The 25795-nt window shown below is 49.3% G+C and overlaps 1 protein-coding gene across 1 annotated transcript in view; it reads right to left on the minus strand.

Annotated features, from left to right (window-relative positions):
- Positions 1–3040: 3040 nt before the first annotated feature.
- Positions 3041–25795, minus strand: part of LOC144172586 (uncharacterized) — a 29899-nt gene continuing 7144 nt past the window's right edge. Inside the window, exons 2-5 of the mRNA XM_077701247.1 lie at positions 14803–14888; positions 11958–12341; positions 7913–8344; positions 3041–3714 (exon numbers count right to left, since the gene is read on the minus strand). Of these exons, the coding sequence (XP_077557373.1) occupies positions 3304–3714; positions 7913–8344; positions 11958–12341; positions 14803–14888 (1313 nt within the window). The 3' untranslated portion in view covers positions 3041–3303. The remainder of the gene's footprint in view (positions 3715–7912; positions 8345–11957; positions 12342–14802; positions 14889–25795) is intronic.

Consider the following 25795-nt stretch of genomic DNA (forward strand, 5'->3'; position numbering starts at 1 on the left):
ATAATCTCGTCCCCAATGCGCGCGCTACCCTGATACGGATTTCTTGCGGTCTCGTCTCGGCTTGTGATGTCTACTTATGTCACCTAAAACGGTAATTTTCTTCCATTTAATTAAAAAATGAATTATTTGTTGTGTTTTAAAGAGCTATTCTGTATGGAAACATTCTACACGCGCTCGAACTGTTATTTTGCAATTTTTCGAGATTTCTAATAATCTCCGCTAACACTATCAATTGACATTTGTTTCGCCGTGTAGACCCGCGCGCCCAAACCGAATGCCATTAACAGCTAATGTCATTCCCTCTGAATGACATTAGATTTGCCGTGCGACAGGTGCATAAGTTTAAGGGGCATTTTGTCGGCCCCAGCGAATTACAACGAGCTGCCCATAATACGCCATACGTTCAGTGCGGAAAAGTAGATAGGGTGTCGCATGAGCATTCTCTGTTTTCCTCATTACTCCGCTTATTCGCGTGAAGTTTGCGTTAAAAGTGGTGTGAGTGTTATTCTAACGAAGCAATCTTTCAAATGACCCAAACTTGAATTTTGTTTTCTTGCTCCCTTTAAAAACCAAGCCTACGGACCCGGCTAGGCGTGCGGAGCCCAAGCTTCGTGCCCATTTACAGCGATGTTTGAATGCCCGTAAACAGGAAAAATGTCCCGCGTTTTGTACTAAGCTAAATGCCGCAGCCCCTGCCTCAAAAGTATGGAAGTTTATTGATGCCATGGCTGGTTCCAAGCCTTCTCGCGCTGCTTCGGAACCCTTCATGATTGTTATGTACGTATCGGCTTAAGAAGATTGAGAGTTTTGGCAGGCAGCTTCTTTTCAAAAACAAGACATGTAGAACTTTGCATTCTGATGCCGCCCCATGATCAAGGTCCCCTGGACAACCTATTCCCCATATCGTAGTTAGGCGCCAAATTGCGCGTTTGCAACGCCAAGCGTGCATCCGGTGCGGACGGAAAACCGTACACAGCCCATAACAACCTCCTCCATAACTTCACGGGAGTTCTGCCGGACTATTACAGTGCTATCTGGAAAGCAGGGGTCGTTTCTGAAACATAAAGAATAAGCGCGGGTTAAGTCGATTCCTAAGCCAGCATATCACTGAACAGCCATTATTATTTTATCATATTTTCCCAGTCCCCATAACTTCTTCCCTTTTCTCTAGAGAGCAAGCTTTGCCGAAGCGTAACAAGGTGTCCTTGTACCAATCACTGTAAATAAACCAGCGTGTTACCACCACTGTGTGGACGCGCACTGTCAAAACCAAAACAAGTATCGGAACCCTAGCCGCATGTTTTCTTCTTAAGACATTCACAGTTCAGTGTGGGTTAGCTTACAAATTATAGCCAAGAAAATTTGGTCAGCTTTGCAATTTAGGTGGGAAGACTGAGAAAATCGCGGAGCTGGTGGTCTCCACTAGTTTGCCCATCTCATCGGTAGTTCGGAAACTGATTCCGCCGAGCGCACGCCGTCTCTCTAAACTAAGAGAACATCTGCACTTCAAAGCTTACGTCATCACTAGGCGCAGCCAATCCGTCACGCGCCTCCCTTGGAAGATCTGCGCCGCGACGCGCACTCCCCACACCTACTCGTCAGCTCCTTGCCTCCTCGCCACTTCCCCTCACACTTCTTGTCCTATTCCTTCTGTCTTTCCTCCTCTCCGCTTTACTGCGCCTATTTTTGAGCTACGCCCGGTACGGCTGGAACTCAAGTTAAACAGCTCCGCTGGTAATATAAATCTCGGCTTGAATCTCGTCGCTTAAAGCACACCCGGAAACCATGGAAACGCTATTGCACAGATGAAACACTAATAGCTCGACTTAAGCCTCCTGTCGGGCAGCATCTTTTGGTATGCAATCAGCTTATGGATTGTCCTTGTTATATCTCTTCCACTAAGTACATAATAAGGTTCTTAGGCACCTCAAAGGCTACTCGGGAAGTAGGTGGGTTTTTTTTTTTCGTCGAACAAAATCGTTGGAATCTGGGCGCTGCCAAGCATTTGGAATAATTCAATGCATGTCATAAGTTCTCTAATGGTCCCTTTGACGAAAAGAAGCTAGAAGTAAACCGAAAAGTTAAAGAGAATGTTAGCGGAAATAAGGAGAACATAAGATGGCCATGCCGGGATTTGAACTGAACATAATGTTTTAAGGCTATGCTAAAATCAAAACAAATAGAATAATCAAAAAGCAGATGCTCCGGCAAGGTGGCCCATGCGAACATCCCACTACAAAAGAAAAGCCAGCCATCCCCATCATCATCATCGTAGTTCAAGTGGGTTAGGTTTAGCCCTGGAGTTTCTACTAAACACTATGGGTTTAGAAACTTCAAACAGGTTCGATGTTCAGCGTCAGTAGAGAAATGCGCGATGCATGCGGCCGTCCCTTTTTCGTTCGCGTCTCCTAGCGACCCTCTGCATGGTGCCACAATAAGTTAGCATAACTCGGTCGCTACAAAAAGTTGCGATATATACGATCACACCACGAGATAGAAGGGGGGGGGGGGGGGGGGCGATTTTACGCGGGACAATTATTTGCAACTTTGAGACTAAGCGATATTGCGACTGACGAGATGCGATTTTCGGGCCCTATGTGATGCTGCACTGACAATAAGCTCTGATTTTACGGCCGTCCGACTTACGACCAACACAGAGGGACTATTCCACCCATGCTCATATGGAGGTACTCAGCGTGCTCTCTCACTTGCTGGTATCGACGGTGTCTGTATTGACTACCTACCTGTTGTGAAAAAGCTTGGCGCATTGTTGTTGACCTTTTTTCACGCCTCGTTCCACATCTGCATTTTTGTTTAAATGGCAAACCGTCATTTTTGTATAAATGGCCCAACCATCAACACAGAAGTACATCAGAGAGTTCGCATTGTAGGAATGCGTGCGCAGTGATTTATGGGTGCCGTTGTCGACAAAAACGTCAACGTGACTGGACGCATGCGCACCGCTTAAGCTCCCCCTCGCTTTTACTCTGCAGCGCGTGGCAACAGCGTCAGAATGGGCATAGAGCGGCAGGACTGCGAGTACTTGGGTGTACTTTGGTTCTTCCGGTTTATTGCGACGGTCGTGTAGACGAACCAGCGTGTTCACACTATACCGTCCGCATGCGGAAAAGCACCCGCGCTTCCCGTCGCCGTCCGCCGCGTGCTCCTCCCTCAGAAATGCCCAACTCGGAAAAATAGCGCCAAGGAAGAACACTCAGCAGAATGGCTCAGTCCCCGTCGTAGCACTTTCCAACCGCTGGCAGCATGCGGCTGCCGCACGGGTGTCCCATCCGCAGCCACGTGTCAAGGCAGGCGACGCACTTTGCGCACAAACTCGGCCGACGGGACGGCCTTGGCCTTGGTGCCGTCGGAGGACGCGAGCTGGCGAACGCGCAGGTACAGCAGTGCCGAGAGGACGCAGGAGCTGAGCAAGATGGCGAGGACGGCTGACAGCGCCGTCACGAAGCCCGGCAGCGAGAGGCAGACGTCGCCCGTCGAGGGCGGCCGGACCGCCCAGGCCGGGCCGCCGTCCCTCTGCAGCGGGTCCAGGTCGTCCGGGGCCACGACGCGGATGCCGCGCGCCACTCGGGCAGGCTCCACGATGGCCGACTCGTTGAGGAGCTGCCGGCGGCTGCGCTTGCTCTTGGCAGCCTGGCAGGGCTCCGCGCACTTGCGCCGGCACATCTCGATGTTGCACTCCAGGTACACCTCCACCTGCACGTGGCGCACAGGGCCGTGAGCGCATTTCTTCTCAACTTATGGCCTCGACGAAGGTCTCAACTTGCGGTCTATTTTGTTTGAAGATAAAACTGCATCAGTGCCCTTGGCTTTAACGATCGACAAAAAAACAGTTTTCGCCTAAAGGAAGGTCGACCACAAGAAATCTGTGCCCGCACTGTGAATCCAGTATGCGTACTCTGAAGCCTAGCAAAGTGCTACATACACAGCACAGAACATACCTACTATGGGGTACCGGCGAACGTTTTGTAAGCAGGGATTCCGGCTGCTTTCGCGCGTCACTTCGTGGTTGGAGCAGCTAAACCATGAATGTGCAACTTTTTTCTGTGATAAGAGCGACTGCATTTTCCTCGTCGATTTGTATTGTTTCAATTACAAAAAAAGCGGTTTTAATTTACGGGCGACGGCTAAGCTACCTTTTTGTTGTATCCACAAGCGGAAAAAAAGTTACTCTAAAGTTCCAACGCAGTACACTAAACATGCGTGTGGATACAGGAATTGCTAACATCACATTTGCAAGTTATCTCTTGCCTGCATGCTGTAATGAATTTCGCTGGGGTTTGGAAAATCACACACTAAAGGGGAAAAATGGCGGGTCTCCATACATAGGTGGGAATCGACGTAATGCGAAGCTTTCATCATGGCGTGCCTGGGTTGTAATGAACTTGCGTGATGCATTATTTGATAGCGTTATTGTCCTCGACATAGTTGCTGAATTTCCAGAACCGCGAGTAGTGGCGAGTTCGTCGAGAACTGCGAGAGCAACTAGAAACGTTCAACGTCTCAATATCCCTGGCGAAGACGCCACCAGCTCCAAGCACAGAGAACTCGATACACGCATGAACTGGAGCTTTTCCCAGCGCTGTGCCACCAGTCGCTCTCCCGGGCGGCCCATGAGCGCAGTACCGGGACGTCCTCACCTCTCGCGAGCCGCTATCCCGGCCTCACGGCCCCGGGATAGGCCAGCGTTATCTGGTGTAAGATAAAACCCAGTGGCGCAACCGGCAAGAATGGCAGCAACAGCAGCAGCAGCAGCTAAACTGAAAGCTGGGAGAAAGCCACATCAATCTTCCCTTTGAAAAAACGACCGCGTATCTGCTCCTTTCGTTGCAAATGTCGACGAAAGACCATAATCGACTGGCGCCCCTGTCAAGTAAATGCCTCCCTTCTCTTTCCCGCTCACCTCTCATGCTGTTCCTCTCCCGTCGCGCTCCTCCCAAGGTAAACACGCTAGAGGTTTGCTCAAGTCATTTAAATTTACCGCGTTCCACTGCTCCAGGTCGGGCGCCTTGATGCCAGCGCTGCCGTACGACGTAGACTTGCGTGAATCGAGGCACCCTATTCCACTGCTTATTGGCGGTGAGCGCGACCACGGGCGGCGCTGCGGAGCGCGCCTCCGTGACGTCGGCTTAGGGATTCTCGCATTTGTCGTCTGCTTCACTCGGGCTCGCTCTCTATGCTGTTTCTTTGCGCGCGGTTGAGATTTTGTGCTTGTCCGCAGCAGATCTCGCGAATGCGCAACTTTTTTTTCGTAACAAAAGACTTAAAATAGCGTAAACTAGCTCGTGATTTTAAGTATAGTTTTTGATACCGCTCCGGAAAAAAACATTGCCGGCGTCGCCTATGCATTGCTGCGAAGCTGGTCCTGTGCGGAGCGCGAAGAGTCGGAGCTAGGAGTCAGCCTCTGTGTCCATCAGTCTTTCGAACAAAGGTAACAGCCGCAGGCTGACAACCGAGAACAGCGAAAATGGAAGACCAAAACAAATTCCAGGCCTTCGGGGCTGTCGGCTTTGGCAGAAGGCATTACGATTCCAGCTAATCGCATGTAAGGTAAAACAGATTTGGCAACCTTGCCTAACACTCGAAACTATTGTATCAAGTCACTTTACGTTGTCACGGCATGGAAGTGTGCCGACATGCACTATGGGGCACAAATAATGTAGGTTGATTTCCAAATAACCTGCTGTGTGTATAGGCGCGTGCTGGTTTTCTACCTGGCTTCTAACCAGTATGCAGGCTTATTGAGCAAAACGAGTTACCTGTAAGGCAAACATACAGTAAGACTATGTTTTTTCATATTTGGAGGGATATTTCGGTACATTTGCCACAACCATATCATCCCAATATTCAGACAGGCATTATAGTAAAACTGCACTGAAGAGGGGGAGGACCAGGAGGAGGAGAAAACAGTAAAATCGAGCTGGTTAGTGGGCAGGCTCCTCAGTCCAAGACGAGAGAGTAAGATTCATTCTTCAATTCACCGAACGTCATCCCGAGCAGGCCAGGACTTGTTCTTTGCGACTGAAGGGGTTGGAAAATAATAAAGAGCTGTCGGGACATATTCATTGGTTTCGAATTGTGTTATACTGAAAATTGGCATGTATACTATTTGTTGAGTTAGTTAGCAAGTATATCAAGTTTTCAACACCGTAATCATGTCAGAACTTTTCGGGTTGAGATTGAGTTCGTTACGATATCGATGGTTGGACAGAAATTAGGTGCACAAAAGCCGCCTTCGAGTACTGTGGACAACGTTATCTGCGCGGTAGCACAGATCTTATTGCATTGAATATTCACACGAACTTTGTGAGCCTCGCAAACATCCCCAAACCTCCTAGGACGTTTAGGACGGTGCATAAAATGAATGCGTTGGGCACAGAAGAAAAAAAAACGTTCATCTAACAACAACGAAAGAAAGAGAAAACACCCGTTTTATTTCCTGCTGTGCGACCCGCTGCTTGATGCGTAGCATTAGACTCTTGGGTCTTCATAAGAGCATCTCAGAAATAGTAAAGGGAAGCCTACGCATTTGATTACTTATCGAGGAGCTCTGAGCGCTGAAACTCGCAAATACGCTAGATAGGCGAGTTACGTCTGAGCGATGTTCTCTGAAAGTCGTTCTCTCTCTCCTCGTGTGTCGTAAAATTGTGCGGGACAAAGCTTGAAATTATTCAGAGCCGTCAGAATCTGATGAAAACACGCTTTTTAAAGCACCAAAGCATAAAAGCGGGCGATTTCTAGCAAAGGCACTGCTGCCAGTCAGAACCGGACTACCGCGGCGCGGGTGTAGCAGCGCGGCGAATGTAGCAGACGACAGCGGAGCGGGTCCCTAAGCTGACGTCAGATCCAGGGGGCGCCACTCAAACATCTCACCGCCAATAGAACCACGTTGCCCTACCCCACAAGCGTTCCAAGCGGAACGCGGAACCTCTCTAGTGAAACTTTTCGTTACTGTTGCAGTTTGATTCCTTAAATGCCGCTAGGAGCTGTATTGGCGCGGGCAACAGCAGGCGACGGTTTTCTGCAGTTGACGTAGTATTTCATTTGCTGTCGCAAAAACCAAGCACTCGTAATTTTTTAAATAAAGGAACACTGCAAATATCACTTATGTATTGATTTTCTGCCGTATATTTGTGTAATGTCTTCTTGTTCAACAATGCTGACAAGTATGAACATTGACACCGGACTTAGACGTTTAGATTTGGCTGTGGGTTTATAAGACTGTTGCGCAACTTCTGTTTCACTTTAGCCGGATGGCTGAGTTGAGTCACAGACCGACAGACAGACAGACAGACAAACAGACATACAGACAGACTAAAATTTCTGCGTTTAAATAGCCCAAGCAAGACTATCGTCTTTAAAATACGTCGGGAAAGCACGTGTAAGAGACACTCTCCAGGCTCCAAGCTTAATGTCTTTTTCACCACGCATTTGCAAGCCGGTGTGCACGGGTGCAATGGCTTTAGCTTCACTACAAGCCGGCATGTGACATGTCCTTAAAGTGGAACTTTCAGCTTGAAATGTAAATGCAAGCGTGTCGGGAGCCCAAAATACTGGAATACTAGCAATGGGGGAAAATTCCGCACCCTGGAGTCAATCTGCCGGGGTAACTCTCTTTGTGTTCCTTGCTCATCACTGCTTGGTCCTGTCGCCCAGCAACTTGCAGTGGGCGCACTTTACCCCAAATAGTAGCATCATGGGCGAAAAAGCCCAGCTGTTATAGAGACCTGTCCGCATGAAATGGCCTGTTGCTGAATAACCGCGTGAAGACGTGCACGTGGCACGGGACGAATGCGAAACAGCCGAAGTTAGCTGGTCGCTGCCGCTACCTATAGGCGCGCCGCTGGGCACAGTATACCGTCAACGCGTGGCTAGCGGAGCCGGTGACACCGACCTTGTCCGGGAACTTGAAGGCCTTGAGGTACGCGAACGCGATGGTGCTGGCGCCCGTGGACCCCGTGTTGCTGGTCTTCTGCCAGGGTCCGAGCAGCTTGGGCTTGGCGACACAGCCGCGCGCGTCCGTCAGCTGCACGGCGCGCCGCGGGTCGCCGTCGTGCGCCAGGCAGTCCTTGACGAGCACGTCGAGGTCACTGCCCAACGTGTACACGACCAGCGTGAGCGTGTCGCCGATGCGCACCAGGCCCGTGACGGGCGGCGAGAAGGGCCCGCGCCCCAGCTGCACGTCCATGTACGAGTCGGCGGCGGACGAGCCCGCGTAGCGTGCCTGCTGCACGTCCAGCTGGTTCACGCTGATGGACGAGCTCACCGTGCGGTCGATGTTGCTGTCCCACGAGCAGCGCAGCCGCCGAGCCGAGTCTGACCACTCCTGCGGGAGGAATACCCGGCGTGGTCAGATCGGCTGCGCGCGAGTGCTTTGATTCGCGGTACACCTTTCCCTTACAATCCCCCTTACTCTTCCCCATGTGTAGGGTAACCAAAGCACGCTTGGTTAAAGGGACCCTGCAAAACTTTCAACTTTTTTTAAAATCTTAAATGCTTGCAGATTGTATCCAACCAACACATCCAGTACTTAGATTAGGGGGTCGCAAAGATACCTCAGACAAAAATTACTGCTCTATGCCCATCAGATAACTTATAAACTTGTTCAAAAGATTTTTCTCTCTTTCCCCGTCCCTGTCTCTTTTTCCCCGACCGCTAGAACCCGCCGCGGTGGCTCAGTGGTTAAGGCGTTGCGCTGCTGAGCACGAGAACGCGGGTTCGATTCCAGGCCGCGGCCTCCGCTTTTCTGATGGAGGCGAAAAGCAAAAACACCCGTGTGTACGGAATTTCGGCGCAAGTTAAAGATCCACAGGTGGTCAAAATGAATCCGGAGCCCTCCACTACGGCGCGGCTCATCGCCTGCGTTGCATCGGCGCGTTAAACCCGTACCATCATTCATCAATCGACCGCTGGAATTACGTCATTACAGCGGCATGGCGGCTATTGCCCGGCTTTACTTCAGTTGCAACATTGAACGCATTCTGCAGCCACTTTAAAACGAAAGCCAACAAAGCAAAGCACAAACTGAAGGCGTACCTGCTGCGACTAACAAGTCACGCAGTACCGCTCCGTGCTGGCGATAACTGTAGCTTTCGCAGTGCTTCCAGACGCGAAGGGGAGAGTGAGAGCGTCTATCGAAAGTGTTGCAGGGTCCGTTTAACCTTCTTGCATTCCTTGCAGCGTTTCTTCCTTCCTTCATTCTGAGAAAAAATTATTGATTGATTGTGGGGTTTTACGCGCCGACGCAACGCAGGCGATGAGGCGCGCCGTAGTGGAGGGCTCCGGATTAATTTTGACCACCTGGGGATCTTTATCGTGCGCCGAAATCTCGTACACACGGGCGTTATTGCTTTTCGCCTCCATCAGAAAAGCGGCCGCCGCGGCCGGGAATCGAACCGGCGACCTCGTGCTCAGCAGCGCAACGCCTAATCCACTGAGCCACCGCGGCGGGTGAGAAAAAATTATTATCGAAATTATTAATGCTGTCGAGACATGTAGCACTGATATAGAAACCTCGTCCATTGGGGTTCTATGTTTGAGCCTCAGAAAAAAAAATATATATATATATGATATGCAGTGAATTCATGGCACACTGTTAGCAGCTGACAACGACGAATGTTCGCAACGAAGGGACTAAACGTAAGCATAAACCTGCAGGAAAAGTCCGTAAGAATAAAACTGCGCGACGTAGTTTGCACTGGTCGGTGACTTCTGTCGAGCGAAAAGCTAGCAATTGCTTCAAATAGCGCGAGGTTCGTTCTATGTGCGAGTTTTTCCAACATGAACAAGGAAGGACCACCAAGAAAGGATTCCGGGCCTGAGCTCTAGCTCTTCTCGCTCTTCCCATCGTTCTCCCTAAAGGACGCAATCAAGCGAAGGCGTACTTGCCATGAGTGCGCAACTTCCGTGTAATTTTTTTTCGCCAATGGAACCTGTTTTCAACCCTGATAAACAGCTTACAGTTTGCGGGGAAAGCATTTCTCGGCCGCAGTTCGCATGTTAGAGCTGAGCATAACCCATCGCAAATTACAAAACTAGGATTTTTTCTTGAATATTTAGAGCAGTGGTTCTCAGTCATGAACGTGCCGAAGACCCCTTTCAGGCTTGCAAAGGTGATCGGGGACCCCACGAGAGTGACGCAGTCAGAAATATTTTTCGGAGAAAGGGGGGAGGGGGGGGGGGGGTGCTATGTGCCACCGGTAAAAGAAAACTAAAGAAAAAGAAAACCTGTCTCAAACATGGTCTGTCATTTTTCATCTATCTCATTTTTGTCGTTCTTACTTACTAATATATCGATTCGGCGTGTAAATACGAAAAAAAAGTGAAAGTGGGGGAGATGCGGCGATTAGAAAATTTTGGGGGGCTGTACCGAAAGTCTGACCATATCTGACCATCTGAACACGAAAGTCTGACCATAACTCAGAAACTGTCAAGACCTGCTTCCCGTAGTTGCCCCTTCATACACAGTCTCCCCTACAGGAAATAGAAAATTCCCAAGAGAAAACGTGGCAAAGTAACACTCAACATTTGCGTGCGAACTGCTAAGGGAGCTCAGCTGGTAACGAAAACATCGGACACTTGATTAGTGCCAAAGCTCTATCGACCTATCTCTGCTGGTTTAGGCGGAAATTCGTGAAGCCCGTTTCCTGACGCCACACTTATGAGGCCTATTTCGTGAATCCCGCCGAATTTTCGAAGTATATAACTGGATTGCGCAAATGCTGGTACGCAACTAAGGGAAGGAGGCGACGCGGGTATGCGATGTACAGCCCAATGTCAGGCTTAACGTAACGCTTTGAGGTTTAAACCGGTACCCGCAGCTTGACGCACCATTAGTATGATGTTGCTTGCGGTGTTGTTAGGCTGCAAGTTAAGCTTACTTAACGTTAGGTCTAAACATTGTACTTTAGGCATAACGTCACGCTTTCAAGTCTGAAGTCGTCAATCGGTGTCTGTTGAGTAAAGTTCCAACCACAAGTACCGATTCACGGTACCGGTCCACTCGTCCTGTGTGTGTTTTCTTCCTTCTTGTCCTGTTTATTGCTCTGCACTGACAAAATGTATATGTACCGGTTGGCGTCATAAGACCCCAAAGCGTGACGTTAGGCCTCAGCTCCTATACATCGGCGCACACCTGATATTCCTGCTTTTAGTCTACCACGTACACCCCACAGCATTTACATACCACCATGTTGTATTGTATAACGCCTTATAATAGATCTGTGCCCGTACTTTGAATTCTGCGCGCGTATTCTGAAGCCTAGCAACGTGTTGTGTATATCCAAAGAGAAACTACCCGCAATGGGGTAATGTATGCAGCGCTTTCTTAAGAAGGAATGCATGCTGCTTTTGCACGATATACCGTGGTCCAAACCCTTTCTCAGTTGTTATTTTTTTGTTTAGTGATTTTGCTATGCGGCATAGAAAATTAGACGTATAGAAAGAGGAAGGAAAGGTGGTACGAATGTAAGGAAGACAGGACGGTGATGAAATCAAGTGTAGTGAAAACAGCAGAAAAATTGTTGTGGAGGGAGGCCTGTAAGAGTGCATGCATAGTCCGGTTTCGTGTAGGAATTTAATCCGACCTATAGGTTTCATTTTTATGTCCTGTAAAGTATTTCCATAGCGGTATTTGAAAAAATTCACCTTATGTCACGGTACTAAAACACCGAGACACTCGTTTTTCGTTCGCGCTTCTTTCTTGCTTCTATTTCGCTCTGTACTCGCTTTAACCTTAAAGAGGTTCTCCGTTTCGAATTTCACTTCTCCTCCACCTTCGTAATTGGTATGTCGCGTGTATCAGAGCGCGCCATGTGGCAAGAGAGACGATCGCCCCTCCCCAGTTTTCACGTTAGTGGAGATTGCTCAGTTTTTATTGCCAGATGGCTTCTAATTCAGGGGTTTATACGCGAAGCGTTTTATAACGCTCGCGGACGCACCTGTATCCTGGGCTCGTTTTGAACCACGATGGTGTTTTCGATGTAGGACTCGCCATCCTTGTTCTTGCGTTCTACCTTACTCGAGCCGCAGCGGTCCGCCTGGATGACGAACTCGAACACGGGGCCGGGCGCGGCGTCGGCCTTCACGTGGCGGCACTCGGGGTGCTCGAAGTGGCCCTTGGAGTAGATGACGCCGCCAAAGGGGCCGTCGAACTCGACGTGCACCTCCATGGCGGACTTGGTGCAGCGCACAGCCACCTTGGACACCTGCGCCACGCCCTGGGCTGCGGTCGGAAGCAGCGCCGGATCCGGGTTGGTCGCACCCTGACGGCCGCGCCGGGGGCTGCCGCCAGCCTTGCCCGCACCCGCAGCCTCTGCAGTCACCTGTGACACAGCCTCCCTCGTGAGTCAAACAACGCATGCTGTTCGGCTCAGCAACATGTCTCCCTGAGTGCGGCCACCTCGCCTCAATGCTCTCCTCCATGGCTGTGCCACCTTTTTGTACTCCTAACCACCTTACAGCCCACGTTTGAAGCATCTTGCTTGACTCCAAACACTCAAGACCCCCCCCCCCCCCCCCACACACACACACCCACACCCACACTTTATTTAATTTCCACCTAAACGAGCACGGCAGCGGAGTGGCGAACTGATTTTTTGTTGTTTTCGCTGCCAGTGCATTCAACTTCCTATCTGCTGCTCGGAATAGCATGTATTTCCCCATTATCCCTGTCTTTTATCCCATCTGTTCCAATCCCACTACATCTTGAATATAAGGCTACCTTAACAAGCAGTAACCCTCTTTCTCAGCTCTGTTTATCCCTCCACCCCCCCCCCCCCCCTTTGTATGTACCTATGTGTCTTCCTCTTGAAATCATAATATGACTTGGAAGTTTGCCGTTCTGCTGACAAAGTTTCGGTCTTAGGACAGCTGAAACTCAAATGCACGCACAATAGAGTGTAGAACTTGCTAAAGCCCATTATCCGACACAATTTGACATGGACAGAAGAGTTCAAGTTTATATGGCATGTACACATTGTCCCTGAGCCCTGTGCGTGTTCCGTAAACCTAATATCTCCAATTGAGGCACGTTTACGCTCAATTTCCTTTTTTTTTTTTTTCCAGGGACAGTTTTTACGGCAGAAACTGTTCCTGATAGCGTCTACGGGATAGAATATAAATTGTGGCAAAGAAACCTTACAGCAAAACCTACCTTAAGGTAAAGCCAGCTTTACCAGCATGTCTCTGCTCACGTATCTGTCTGGTCGTTTGCAACCAACATGTTTCCGACTTTTATTCTCCCCCAGGACCTCCACATTATGTGAAATGGTAAATACCGCGACTTTTTTGCCATTAATTCATAGTCACGGGAAACTTTATTAACCCTTAACCAACTGATGCTCAAATCATACCGCACTTTCATTTGCTTGGCTGCCAGCAAGGTCGAAACGCGATAAGTGTGTTTTACGTGTGCTAGAGTTCCCTTTGCACCACATCACAAGCACCACGCCCGTAAGTATCAGCAAGCCTCTGTCCCGCTGCTTGAGTGATTCTTTTCTGTACCCGCCGTAGTAATGCAGCTGCTAAAGAACTGCACTGCTACACATGATGTCGCAGGTTCGATTGATTGATTGATTGTAGGGTTTAACGCGCCGACGCAACGCAGACGATGAGGCGCGCCGTAGCGGAGGGCTCCGGATTAATTTTGACCACCTGGGGATCTTTAACGCGCGCCGAAATCTCGTACACACGGGCGTTTTTGCTTTCCGCCTCCATCAGAAAAGCGGCCGCCGCGGCCGGGAATCGAACCCGCTACCTCGTGCTCAGTAGCGCAACGCCTTAGCCACTGAGCTACCGCGGCGGGTTCGCAGGTTCGATTCCCTGCCGCAGTGGCCGTGTTCCTGACAGGGCTGAAAAAAGAACGCTGTTGTACTAGATTTCACGGCCCCTTTAGGAGACCCATGAATATTAAGTTATTATTTCGCCTTCTACTAAGGCGCGCCTTATGTCCCGGGCCAATCTTCGGCGCGTTAAACCCCAATGAGAACTTGACTGTCTTGTGTGCGATGTTGCTACACTGGTTCCGCCTACTTTAATTGCTTTAACTACTTTAATTGGTGCTACTCTGGTTTAAGTGGGGCTATTTGTTGTCTTGGGCCAGAGATAAGGCACCCAACCTCATACATGTTTATGCTAAAACACAGTTTTTTGGAAGGCCACGGTCGTATAATTGCTCCCGGTTCTAGCAGCTTGCATCGCCCTTCACAGCCGCCTTGACGCCGCTTGATGCTACACATGTAAACGCGAGCTCCCCACCACCGTCGTGCCAGAGGCATGGTACCATAGAAGCTTTTGATGTGCGTTCCAGTCCCCTTCAGAAGCACATGCCGTCAAAATGCTTAATGCCTCCATAACATTATATGGTTCTGCTACACGAAGACCTTAGTCGGAAAGTGCAAAAGCAATTAAGACGAGCCATAAGTAAATCCGTTTGTTTCATCCGTCATGTCTTCGCGCACAGGCTTACTTCTCCGAGAAACGCCACAAAAATGCGGTGGCGCTGGTGTCAGTAGTGGCTTAGGGAGCCTACATGCGCCGCGCCTTAGGCTCCCTATAGTGGCTGAAGTCAAAATGACCAAAGCGTGGAAAAAATAAGACGCATGGACCGTGAAAATGACATGCAACAAAACAGAGGCAGTCGGTCTGGCAAGAAGGACGCTCTGTGCCGTGTGATATCCCAGAACTTTCACTGCGGCGCCTTCACAAGTTAGAGACCCACGTGGCGAATTCCTATAGACGCACCCCCTCGGCCCTCTGTGTGTTGACAAGCGGAAAGGGGCTCACCTGGACCAGAAGGGCGGCCACTGCCAGCAAGGATGGCTTTGCCATGGCTCCGCCGTGGACACACGCCTTCGCCAGCAACACGGCTCCTTTGCACAGAAAGGAGAGGGGGAAGCGAAGGAAGGGCTTACGTTGTACGCACACACCGAATGGCCGCGAAACAAAATGTAGGCGCACGAACTGATGGGCATGGGATAGGCATGACACAAATAATAATCCACGCTCATTAGCCCATATTCAAGTATACAACATGTGTGTGTAAGCGTGTGCGTGTGTGTTGCGTGCGTCTGTACGCTGCCGAAACAATGCCGGAAATAATGCCACGCGTATTGATATTCTGAGCCAGATCGAAGAGTGATGCTCGCCAGCCATGATGTCACCACAGATATTGGGTCCGCATCTCTTGTAAATGGCCCGTAGATATCAAGAGGCCCTCGTGTTCTACGTAGTCGTGCAACTTCCCCGATCGCTATTTTCTGCCATTTTTTTTTTCGTCGCACGAATAAAACATGGGAGGTCCCGGCTCGACTTCATACGCGTATTCCCCACGTCCATCGGAGAAGAAAAAAGACAAGGAGTGGAAGGTTCGTCGATCCCCAGTTTAGCACTTCTCGCGCTGCCGGCTCACGTTCGCGTGACCGAATGCTCCGTAGTGTAGAAGAAGCAATTGACACACGACCATCTTGCGGAGTTTCTCTTTTGTTACGGGCGTGAGCGGCCAGAACAATGGCTCGGGGCGCGCTGCTCAAGCGGACACATGTAGCGCTCTCGGCGCTCGCGGTCAACGCGGCCTTTGTTCCTCCTCTCACTTTGTTTTCGCTTTTTCACTACACGTCGCCGCCGAATTCAACCGTTCGCCGATCACTCCGAACGCGGGGCTGCCTGGTGTGTCGGCTCGGCCGTTTCGCGTCAACTTTACGAGTCTGATGCGGGCAATCTCTTATGTTCGCGCAGCTTCCGGAGCTGCCGTCGTAAATCGAGGCCGCCTGCACCGCATTCGCATCATTGTTTCACGACGCTGCCGTGTCTCCTTCCGCGGCGCCGCTCGACACGTAGGTCTGGAGCGCTGACCTATCGATATCACCATGGAAAGCAAAAATAAGCGCAGCCCGAAATAGCGGCCCTTCTCGTGCGCAAAATATTAACGCTTCAATGGCATATCCCGGCCGATGCGACGAGAAATACCAACCGCGGAGTGTGGGAACGCGCCAACCCAGGATAGTGACTGCAGCGTGCATACAACTCAGTCGGCACATGTACACAGCAGAACACCCACGGGACTGTCGTGCGAGGCATGGACCGAATATGCATGCGACTACTTGACCTTGAGTCACATAGCGAGCGCAAACGCCGGTTGGTGCACAAGCACCATGCACGAGCTCAGCTTTTCCGCATGAGCAGTACGCACACATTCGGGTGTCCTTTAAGGCACCATTGCCCTTTGGAGGTACTTTGTGCTTGATCCCCAGTGGGACACTCAAGGTTAGGCTGAGTAGGCTAGAACCATGCGTCTGAGAAAACAAAAACGAAGACATTTGCGAACTAGTCACTTGCTCAGAAATAATATACTTTATAAAAACTACAACTGCTGATCGATCGTTTCGCCTCTTTTGAGAAGGGAAGACCCAAGCAGATTTAGAAATCCCAGGGGGATATTGTCGGGCTTTAAAACTAGTTTGCTGCTTTTTAATGCGTAGTTTACCAGAAAGAGGCGTATCAATTGCTACTTTGAAGTAATATCTGCCTCTTGGATTGTTGCATGCAGAACCAACAATATGAGCAACGATCCCCACTCATCGTAAAGGAACGAAAAGAAGAAAAAAACACTCAGCTAAATGGACTGCTGAGCTGAAGTAGAAAGTGACCTCAAAATGCTAAAAAATATCCGAATGTGAGAACCTGCTTTACCACCGATACAGTTTCTCAAAAACAAAAGAAGAAAACGTTTGGTTAGTTAGAAAATGTAAATTTCTCACCCTGCGCAAGTATATATATATATATATATATATATATATATATATATATATATATATATATATATATATATATATATATATATATATATATATATATATATAAATATATATATATATATATATATATATATATGTGTGTGTGTGTGTGTGTGTGTGTGTGTGTGTGTGTGTGTGTGCATGGTGGTTTATTTTAGTTGAAAGAAATTTTTATAAACTGAGGTCGAAAGCGATATGCATCCCACTTTTTGTGATTAAGTGTCTAAGCGACCACCAGAAAATGCAACGATGATAAAAATAATGCGTATTATTAACAATGATTCGCTATATTGCGTTAATAAACTTTTTAGTAGCGGAATTTTAGGTCCATGTAAACACTACGAAGTTGGACACAGCTGATAATAAATCAGCCCAGGGTAAAGAAATTTGGAATGTGCCTTGGGATCACATCTATGTGACCCTAAATTTGGCTCTAAAATACATTGGCGTTACAGCCTTTGTCTCGCATTTTTGGGGTCGAGTGCGTAAAATGAGCGAAATTTCTCATGTATTTTAAGGCAGGCTTTGAGGACGCGTATTTCGAAGTTCAATCAAGGTTCGGGATTCTAGTAACGTTGGTGACAGACAGACAGACAGACAGACAGACAGACAGACAGACAGACAGACAGACAGACAGACAGACAGACAGACAGACAGACAGACAGACAGACAGACAGACAGACAGACTTCACGTGTTACACATGAAAGACAAGGGAGGTTGACTAGACGACGGCAAGTTAGTTGCTCTGCGCAGGAAGAATAGGCGAAACGGATAGGCGAAGGGGAGGGGGGACAATCAGTAAAGTTCAACAGGAGCGCGCACGTTCCAGTTTGGAGAATCCGTCCTGCATGGGTGTCGTCCAGAACGGTATGTACTTAGAAGTGGAAGAACGACGATTACGGGCATGATCAGCGCCCTGCAGTTGTCTTCTTGATAAATGAATGACAAGTGCAGCGACCTCAGCGAACTCTGTACCTCAGCTGCGAACTCTGCGAAGCTTCGGTACATTGTGGTGAAGCAGACCAACGGCGGTTTTAAGCGTAGACTTCGCCAGTACTGAAAGCTACACGCAACATGAAGGCTCTAACCGAAGGTACAAATGAAGCGCGAGTATTGTGCATGTTGTGTAATGAAAAAAGGCAGAATGCTTTAATTCTGATGGTTCCCGAAGCGGAGAGGCTAGGTTTTATCAAACTTATTTATTTTGGCTAGGTAAAGGCGTCTGGGTACCTTGATTAGAATAATTCCTGGGTATGAGTTGGGGTATTATTTTATCCTGCATGGTTTCCCTATAGTGCTAGGCTCTGGGCGGAACTAGTAGCAAGTATGCTTAGATTTCGTTTAAAAGCATCCTTCTCAGAAAGCCTCAAACAAGAGCCACTTATGAAAAAAGAGACTTCGTTTAAAAATAGCTTATTGTGATTATTTAACAAGAGGAGCTGTGGTAAATAAAGGCAGGCGGAGCACGCGAGCGATGAGATAAAAAAGGAGGACAAATAAAGGAACCGGCAGAAGTGGGAGAGAAGTTAAAATTGGAAGAGATCCCAGTACTGCAGTTGGCCTCTAACGGGTGATAACAATGACTGTTAACCTAAGCGCCCTGTTAATTAAGATGTTAAGATACTTTTAAAAGATCTGAAAAGATAAAGTTTCGCGCGAAAGACTTAATTCCATAAATACTAAGAATTACTAATTACCTATGTACAAATTAAAACTGTAAAATGGCGCTCAATGAGTATTAGTCACAAAATACTGGGAGAACCCTAGCCATGCATTTTTGCTGGCAGCTGCTCAGGGCCGCTCCAAACTGCAGCATTCCATTCTGAGGTAGGTACAACCTCAGAATGGAATGTCGAAAGTTCTGTATACGGCCCGGCACCCTGTATACGACTCTCGTTATCTACTGGTTGAGTCTCAATACTCCCGCATTATTTCCATGGCCTCCACGATCGGCTGCGGCGGGGCGCGGAGGCACGATTATCTTGAGCAAACGTGTCTCCGGTTCACTCTCTGTAACGTAGATAGAGTGGGTAGTTTTGACGCCAATGGCCTGGGTACGAACCCCAGCATTTTTAAGTTTTTTTGCCAAGCCAGGTGGTTCCTTTTTATTTGTAAAAATGTTCTCCTGGGTCAATTCTACGCATTGTTTTCGCAAATAAGATTGGTTTAGTATCTTAGGGGTGGCGCGTATCCTATTGCCATGTTTAATTAACGTCCTCCGACACCCCGGAGGTGCCAGGCTTGTACCTATCTCAGAACGGAATGGGACCTCCAAACTAGTGTAGAGAAATGCCAGAAAAGTTGTGGCTCTGCAAAGCGCGTTAGCAGTCTGCAAATAGGGTTAACCGCGCGCACGCATTGTGAAAAAAAAATATTTCACTGCAAGGCTAGACTAGTTTAAACTAAGAAAAACAGGCTTACTTCGGCCGGACCGCTGTAGCGTATATATAGGCGGGACGGGAGGGCGTGAAAAACAGACAACTAATCCGGTTTGTTATTCGATATGAATATTAGCGGGTAGAGAATACCCAAGAAGTCCTGGCTGGGAAACGAAAAAGACACGTCAATAAAGCGGGAATTTCGGCTGGTTGGTACATTTCAGACTTGCTAAAATCACGCAAGGACAGTACAAAAAAGAAATGGCAGCATCTCCACTCCGTGGATGATGGCGAGGGTGCGGAGTACGGGGACTCGAAATGACATCCAAGTTGCGCCCCGAGTGACATCCGATTTGCACCCCGAGCGTCATTCGATTTGGGCCGTGAGTTGCACCTTGATTATTCCCTAAATGAAACTGCAACTCTCAGCCCAAACCGAATTTCGCTTGATTTTCGCTTCATGGTGGTGTGCGCACGGACGGACGCGGACGTACTTTGGGAGGTCCTAAGGTACTCCGCACCGTTACAGGCGAGCGAGTAAGCCGTTTGGGTCTAGGGTAGTAACTCACGGTCGTAGCCCAATGGATAAGACGACTGACCCTAACTCTGTCTGGTCCACCAGACACAGGCTCGAATCCTGCCGATGCCTGTGTGATTTTTTGCGATTGTAAATGCTATGCGCACGGACGCGGAAAGACATTGTGCGGTCCTAAGGTGCTCTGCACCTAAAAAAGACAACAGGTCGTTTTTTTCTTTTCGTTTTTTTTTTATAGCGAAGTTGTCTTGCGCTAGGTTCCGACCAAAATTGCGTGCGCCTATCGGGTCACGGCGAGAAAGAATAACACGCGCTCGCTCGAGAGTTAGTGTTAAATGTTAGTAACAAATCTTAGCTCTCAATCCGATGTAGGTATCTTGAAAAAAAATCGATTCCTGATACGAATCTATCATTACGCCGAGTTTCATGCACTTGTCGCAATTAGTTAGCTGATAGTGAAGTTGTAAACGTTACAGATTTCCGGGCTGCTTCAACACATGGCCGTCTACGGAAGCGGGGAGAGTATGGTTGCAGAAAATGGCTGCAAATCTTGTTTTATCGGAACTCATCCTCATCATCAGCCTGTCAACGCCCACTGCAGGGCAAAGGCCTATCCCATAGGTCTCCACTTATCCCCGTCCTGTGCTAACTGCGGCCAATTTATCTCCGCACACTTCTTGATCTCATCTGCCCGCCTAACTTTCTGCCGCCCCCTGACACGCTTGTCTTCTCTAGGGATCCGCTATGTTGCCCTTAATGACCAACGGTTATCTTTCCTTCGCATTACATGCCCTGCCCACACCCATTTCTTCTTAATTTCTACTAATATGTCCTTAACACGCGTTTGTTCCCTGACCCACTCTGCTTGAACGTATCACTTAAAACTATACCGAAACAAATTATATTAGAGTTAATTTAGAAGTAATTCTGAGGAAGCTATGTGTGCATATGTGCATTTATTCTATCAATGTAGTAAGTCACCACACGTAACGCAACATAGCTATCCAACAATACAGCTTCGCTGGTCTTCTATCTACACAAATAGTGGAAGGACACATACGTTTGAAAATTTTCGTCCTATCCGTGAGATATTTTCTCCAGTTGTAAGAGAGAAGTTCAGATTGTTTGGAGAGTCGTTCGGCCCACAATGAAGAATAATTAGATTATGGAAGTAAAGATATTGACAGGGATGAGTCACAAAAGGTACAAAACAGATTCGCCCGCTGGCAGGGACCATACGGTACCTTCATTCAACCGTAGCGCAACACAAACTCGGCTCAACAAACGTGCATGAGGAGGTAAATTAGTCCTGACCCGCAACCTTTGTATTCTAGGCGCAGATAGCCCTCGGGACAAGAGCTCGCCGGGCAAGAGAGAAGTCCAGCCTTCAGTCGGACAAACATGTTCGGCAGTAAACGCGACGAAGATTCTCGTCGACGGGGGCCGTCAGAAGGTCCACTACAGAGGTCCGCATTAAGCGTGAGAGCATACAGACACCATTGACTCGTGTGACGGTATTGTTTTCCTCCCCGTCGACACTTCGAACGCAACGCGTTCTCGGTGCATGCCCGCATTGGATGAAGGGGGATGACCCCAGCGCATCGATGGGCCGATAGAGAAATGGCGCTGCCCTCTCTGCAACGCCACCAGGGCCTTGCAGACCTCGCAGAGAACTCTCGCTTCCTTAAAGGACCACCTAATTGGACAAATTAGCATCCCAGCCAGCCTTGTGAGTCTCGACGGCACACTGAGGCCGACAAAGGCTTCAGAAGGCGAAACGTGAAGTCGTTTGTGTCAATTCACCCGCAGCGTGCAATTTCGCGCGACAACGCAGCCACTTTTTTGGTATTTGCCCTAGTTACGCGCGGCATTCGTGATGAGTCTGGAGTTACGCTAAGTGTGGTACGATTGAAAAAGTCGGTGGATCCTTTCCCGAAACGTGACCACCGAACCGCCGTCATTCGCTCAGTTTCTCCGTCTGCCCGGGTCGCCGCTTATCAAGTTAAAGGAAGAAAAAGACGAAGAAAGAGAATCCCGGAGGCCGCAACGCGCCTTTGGCCGAGCGTCACGCATCTGCAGGTGAGAGCGCAATGGACCAAGCCGACCGTGAAAGTGCGCGGCCTTTCCTTCTTTTCTTTTTACCGCGTCCCTTCTCATTTCTTACTTCGCCGTCGTCACTCCCAGTGTGCTTGCCGCTCTTCCTCTTTCCAGGGTGAGAATGGAAAGTGGGGCCATGACCCTGCTTGAACGCAACCATCTGTGCGACATAAACCACGTGCAACTGCTGACCGCCCAGTTTAATGTGCGAACCCGAGCGCTACCCTTCGACATGCATGGATGCAATGACATTACTGCAATAAAATTACAGAAATGTTATCACTTTCGTGACAATGGGCAGCTTTTTCCCGGAAGTTTAAAGGGGCCATGAAGGCAAAATACAAGTTTGGTTCATTAAAGGGACCCTGCAACACATTCGATAAGCGCTTCCACTCTTTCCTTCGCGTCTGGAAGCACTGTGAAAGCTACAGTTATCGCCAGCATGGAGCGGAACTGCGTGATTTGCTCGTCGCACCAGATAAGCCTTCCGTTTCTGCTTTGTTTTTGTGGCTTTATTGATTGATTGATGGTAGGGTTTTAACGCGCCGACGCAACGCAGGCGATTAGGCGCGCCATAGTGGAACGCTCCGGATTAATTTTGACCACCTGGGGATCTTTAACGTGCGCCGAAATCTCGTACACACGGGCGTTTTTGCTTTTCGCCTCCATCAGAAAAGCGGCCGCCGCGGCCGGGAATTGAACCTGCGACCTCGTGCTCAGCAGCGCAACGCCTTAGCCACTGAGCCACCGCGGCGGATGTGTGGCTTTATTTGCAAAGTTGCTATCGAAAAGCCTTCATCGCTGCAACTAAATGAAAACCAGCCAACAGCCGCTACAAGGCCTCAGTGACGTAATTCGGGCCGTCAAAGAACGTCAAGACCGGGAAAGACAGAAAAATCTTTTGAGCCAGTTTCGAAGTTATCTTATGGGCATAGAGCAGTGATTTTTGGCTGAGGTCCTTTGCGAACTCCTAATCTAAGTACTGAGTGTGTTAGGTGACTACGTTCTGCAAGCATTTAACATCTCAAAAAAGTTGAAAAAAGTGTTGCAGGGTCCCTCTAAAAAGACAGCTTTGCCCCGATACCATTGATACCGATATCATCAAGGGCTTCAAACAAATCCCCAAGATATTCAAGAAAACACATAAAACAGTGGCGACTCCCTGACCACTTCCGGTCGGTTTCTTTATGACGTTACACAATCTGGTCTGTGCGCTTCGCGGCCGCCGACACAAGCACCATGAATTGGCGATTGTAATGCAGCCTCTAGTTCTGTTTGAGCGTATTACTTGAATGCTAACGTGCAGTTTTTTACGTGCCTCCTGCCATTAATACGTCACTATAACGTGAAATTGGAAAGTCTTCAGTATTTCTTGCGTTTTCCTTATTTAAAAAACACATTCCCTGGCAGGAAATGGAGCTGAGTGAGTTGCGAAAGGATAGCTCTTTCAAACTGAACAAAGTTCAATTTTGTCTTCCCGGTCCGTTCAAAGAAGGCCGCCAGTCTCCACGAGTTGTCCTCGCCGGTGGCCTGCGTGCGTGCGTGCGTGCGTGCGCGTGTAAATCTTGATCGTAAAGGCAACGTAGGTCTCCGCAATACTGCGACCACTTTGAAGGCCAGTAACCCTTAACGCAGTTTAATTAATTACTTTTGAACAGTATTCCGAAAAAAGTAATTAGTAATGTAATCTAGGTGCGTTTCAAAAAAGTGCCACCGATGCCCGTCGATAACATTCGGGGCTCGCAGGCTGGCGACGAGTAGCACAAAGGCGACCCTCCCAGATGCCATCTACCACTCGGTTGTATTTGCTCAGCGCAAACTCACGGCTCCTGCACGCAGCAACAGCGATGAGCCTGCTGGAGACGTGCCCCACTTGACACGCAGGGGTTGTTCACACCATGCAACGGTCCCTGTGGCCGCTGCGGCATCGGAGCGAGGGCTCTGCTTCGGTTCATATACAGAAAGCCCGATACGGGCGCAAGAAGCGCTCGCTCACAGTCCGCAGCTAAAGTGCACGCGAGAGTTGAAGATCATGGGCTACAATTCGTTGATCAAACTTTGATTTGATCTGCGCGGTTCTTCGTGAGAGCTGAGTCACGCTTTTGACGTGGTCCAATTCCGTGAGTATATCTTCCTGTGCAGCCATGTACACATGCGCACCCAAAAAACAGTGAGTCGTGTCGCGTGTTATCGCCACACGAAATGTGCTAAGACCTGGCTGGAATTACATAAGCCTTGAAATCTGGCTGAACCATTTTGCTTTTTTAATTACTTTATTCGAATCTCGTTACACGCGTTCCTTTGACCTGACCTTTTGAAACATGCAGGAGATTTTTCGCCTCTGTTCAGTATATGTAGCACAAACGAAAGAATATTTGTGACCAGACAGACTGCTCTGCGTGTTCCTTTCGTTCCATCTGTTGAGAGAAGCAACAAGAAAGGATAGTCTGCTGCTGAGCACAAATTCCGCGTGCAACACTGAGACTGAAACGCCGCGATCGAGTGACAGAAAGGCCACAATAGAAAAATAAAAATGTAGAAATATGTTATAAAAAGAATAAGCAGCGCAGAAGAACTCGGCCAATTTTCCACTTTAGTAATAACACGGTCGTAATTAATTTGGCGAAAGCTACCTGGCTAAGATAGTTTCCGTCACCAGTGGGCACTTCCTTTCGCGTGCAGGCGACAAGGACCTCTGAGAAACAGAATTCACAAGCTCACCTCATAACATAAAAAAGCAAGGCGACGAATGCGCCTACCTTTTCGTGTAAATAGCACTGCCTATAGCCTCAAGTTGCTTGAGAGACGGAAAACAAACAAACTTGCTAACTAACTAAATAACTTACGAACAAATGAACTAACTAAACAATCTATCAATTTACTTACTATACGGGCAAAATAAGTAAAAGTGTAACCTCCGAGCAACGATTGTCGAAGCGTTAGCTATGAGTCCTCATCGCCCGAATGTTTCCAATGGCTGCAGTTCCTTAATGTCGTCTCAACGCGATCCGCAGCAGGCGTTTTCCGCGTGGAAAGCGGGCGGGAGGTCTACCCCGTGGCGACCGTGGAACCCTCCGGATAGCGACACCCGCCGAAGTACTCGCACACCTTCTCGCGCGGGAAGGCGTGGGAACCACGGAGTTCCGCGTCGCCGGTCAGCGGGATCGCACGGCAAGCTACGGGCTGGCCGATGAAGCGCAAAACACCTCACCGGAGTTCGAAACGAGGACCATCCTCGCTGACGGCAGCGTGGTTTCAGTGCAGCGAGGTCGGAACGGCCGTGAAAAGCGCTGGTTGGCGACACCGACGCAGCCTGCTCCTGTGCGGCAGAAGGAAGAACTTTGGATGTTTCGTTGACGCCGCATTACGGAGCGCCTTCAGGGCGGCTCGTTTCAGGCTCCTTCCCAAAGGTGTGGCACAACTGAGAGGCGCCCTGCTTTTGTCGGGTGGCCTCTGGCCGGCGGTGTGTGCACACAGCGGCTATGTCGATTGCGCATATATGCACGCCGGCCGAGCTGCTCAGAGAGCGCACCCCCCACTGGCGCAACGGTTTTCGACAGTGAGGAGGCCGTCGGCCCGGGAGACGCCCCGGAGCTCATCTTTGTCCCCCCCCGCGAAGGTCATCGGGCGGCGTTGGTGCGCCGACGCTGAACGGCCGCCGCTCCTCGGGGCGCCGCTATATGCATCTCGTCCGCACCGCACAATGACCGAAGTGTCCGCCTCCGCAGAGGGCCCTTCTCTGCGCTTTGTCTTAGCAAGGACGGCCGAGAGTAACCGCTTGTTGCACTCTGCTATTAAATAGCGCGCCTCGGCTGCCGCAAGAACCGTCAGCCGCCAAGAGCTCTCTGAACGCGCAGACGTGGCGAGCGACTCTTCAGTTCCTTCTTTCATGCCGGCTGCAGGGCTTACTGCTTCGCGGCGCGAATGCGTCCATTCGTGTTCGACGCACTGGCGGCTTGGCTTCCACCGCACT

The sequence above is a fragment of the Haemaphysalis longicornis genome, unplaced genomic scaffold, assembly GCF_048455015.1.
Source record: "Haemaphysalis longicornis isolate Haplotype H1 unplaced genomic scaffold, Haemaphysalis longicornis Haplotype H1 scaffold_1, whole genome shotgun sequence".
NCBI lineage: Eukaryota > Metazoa > Arthropoda > Arachnida > Ixodida > Ixodidae > Haemaphysalis > Haemaphysalis longicornis.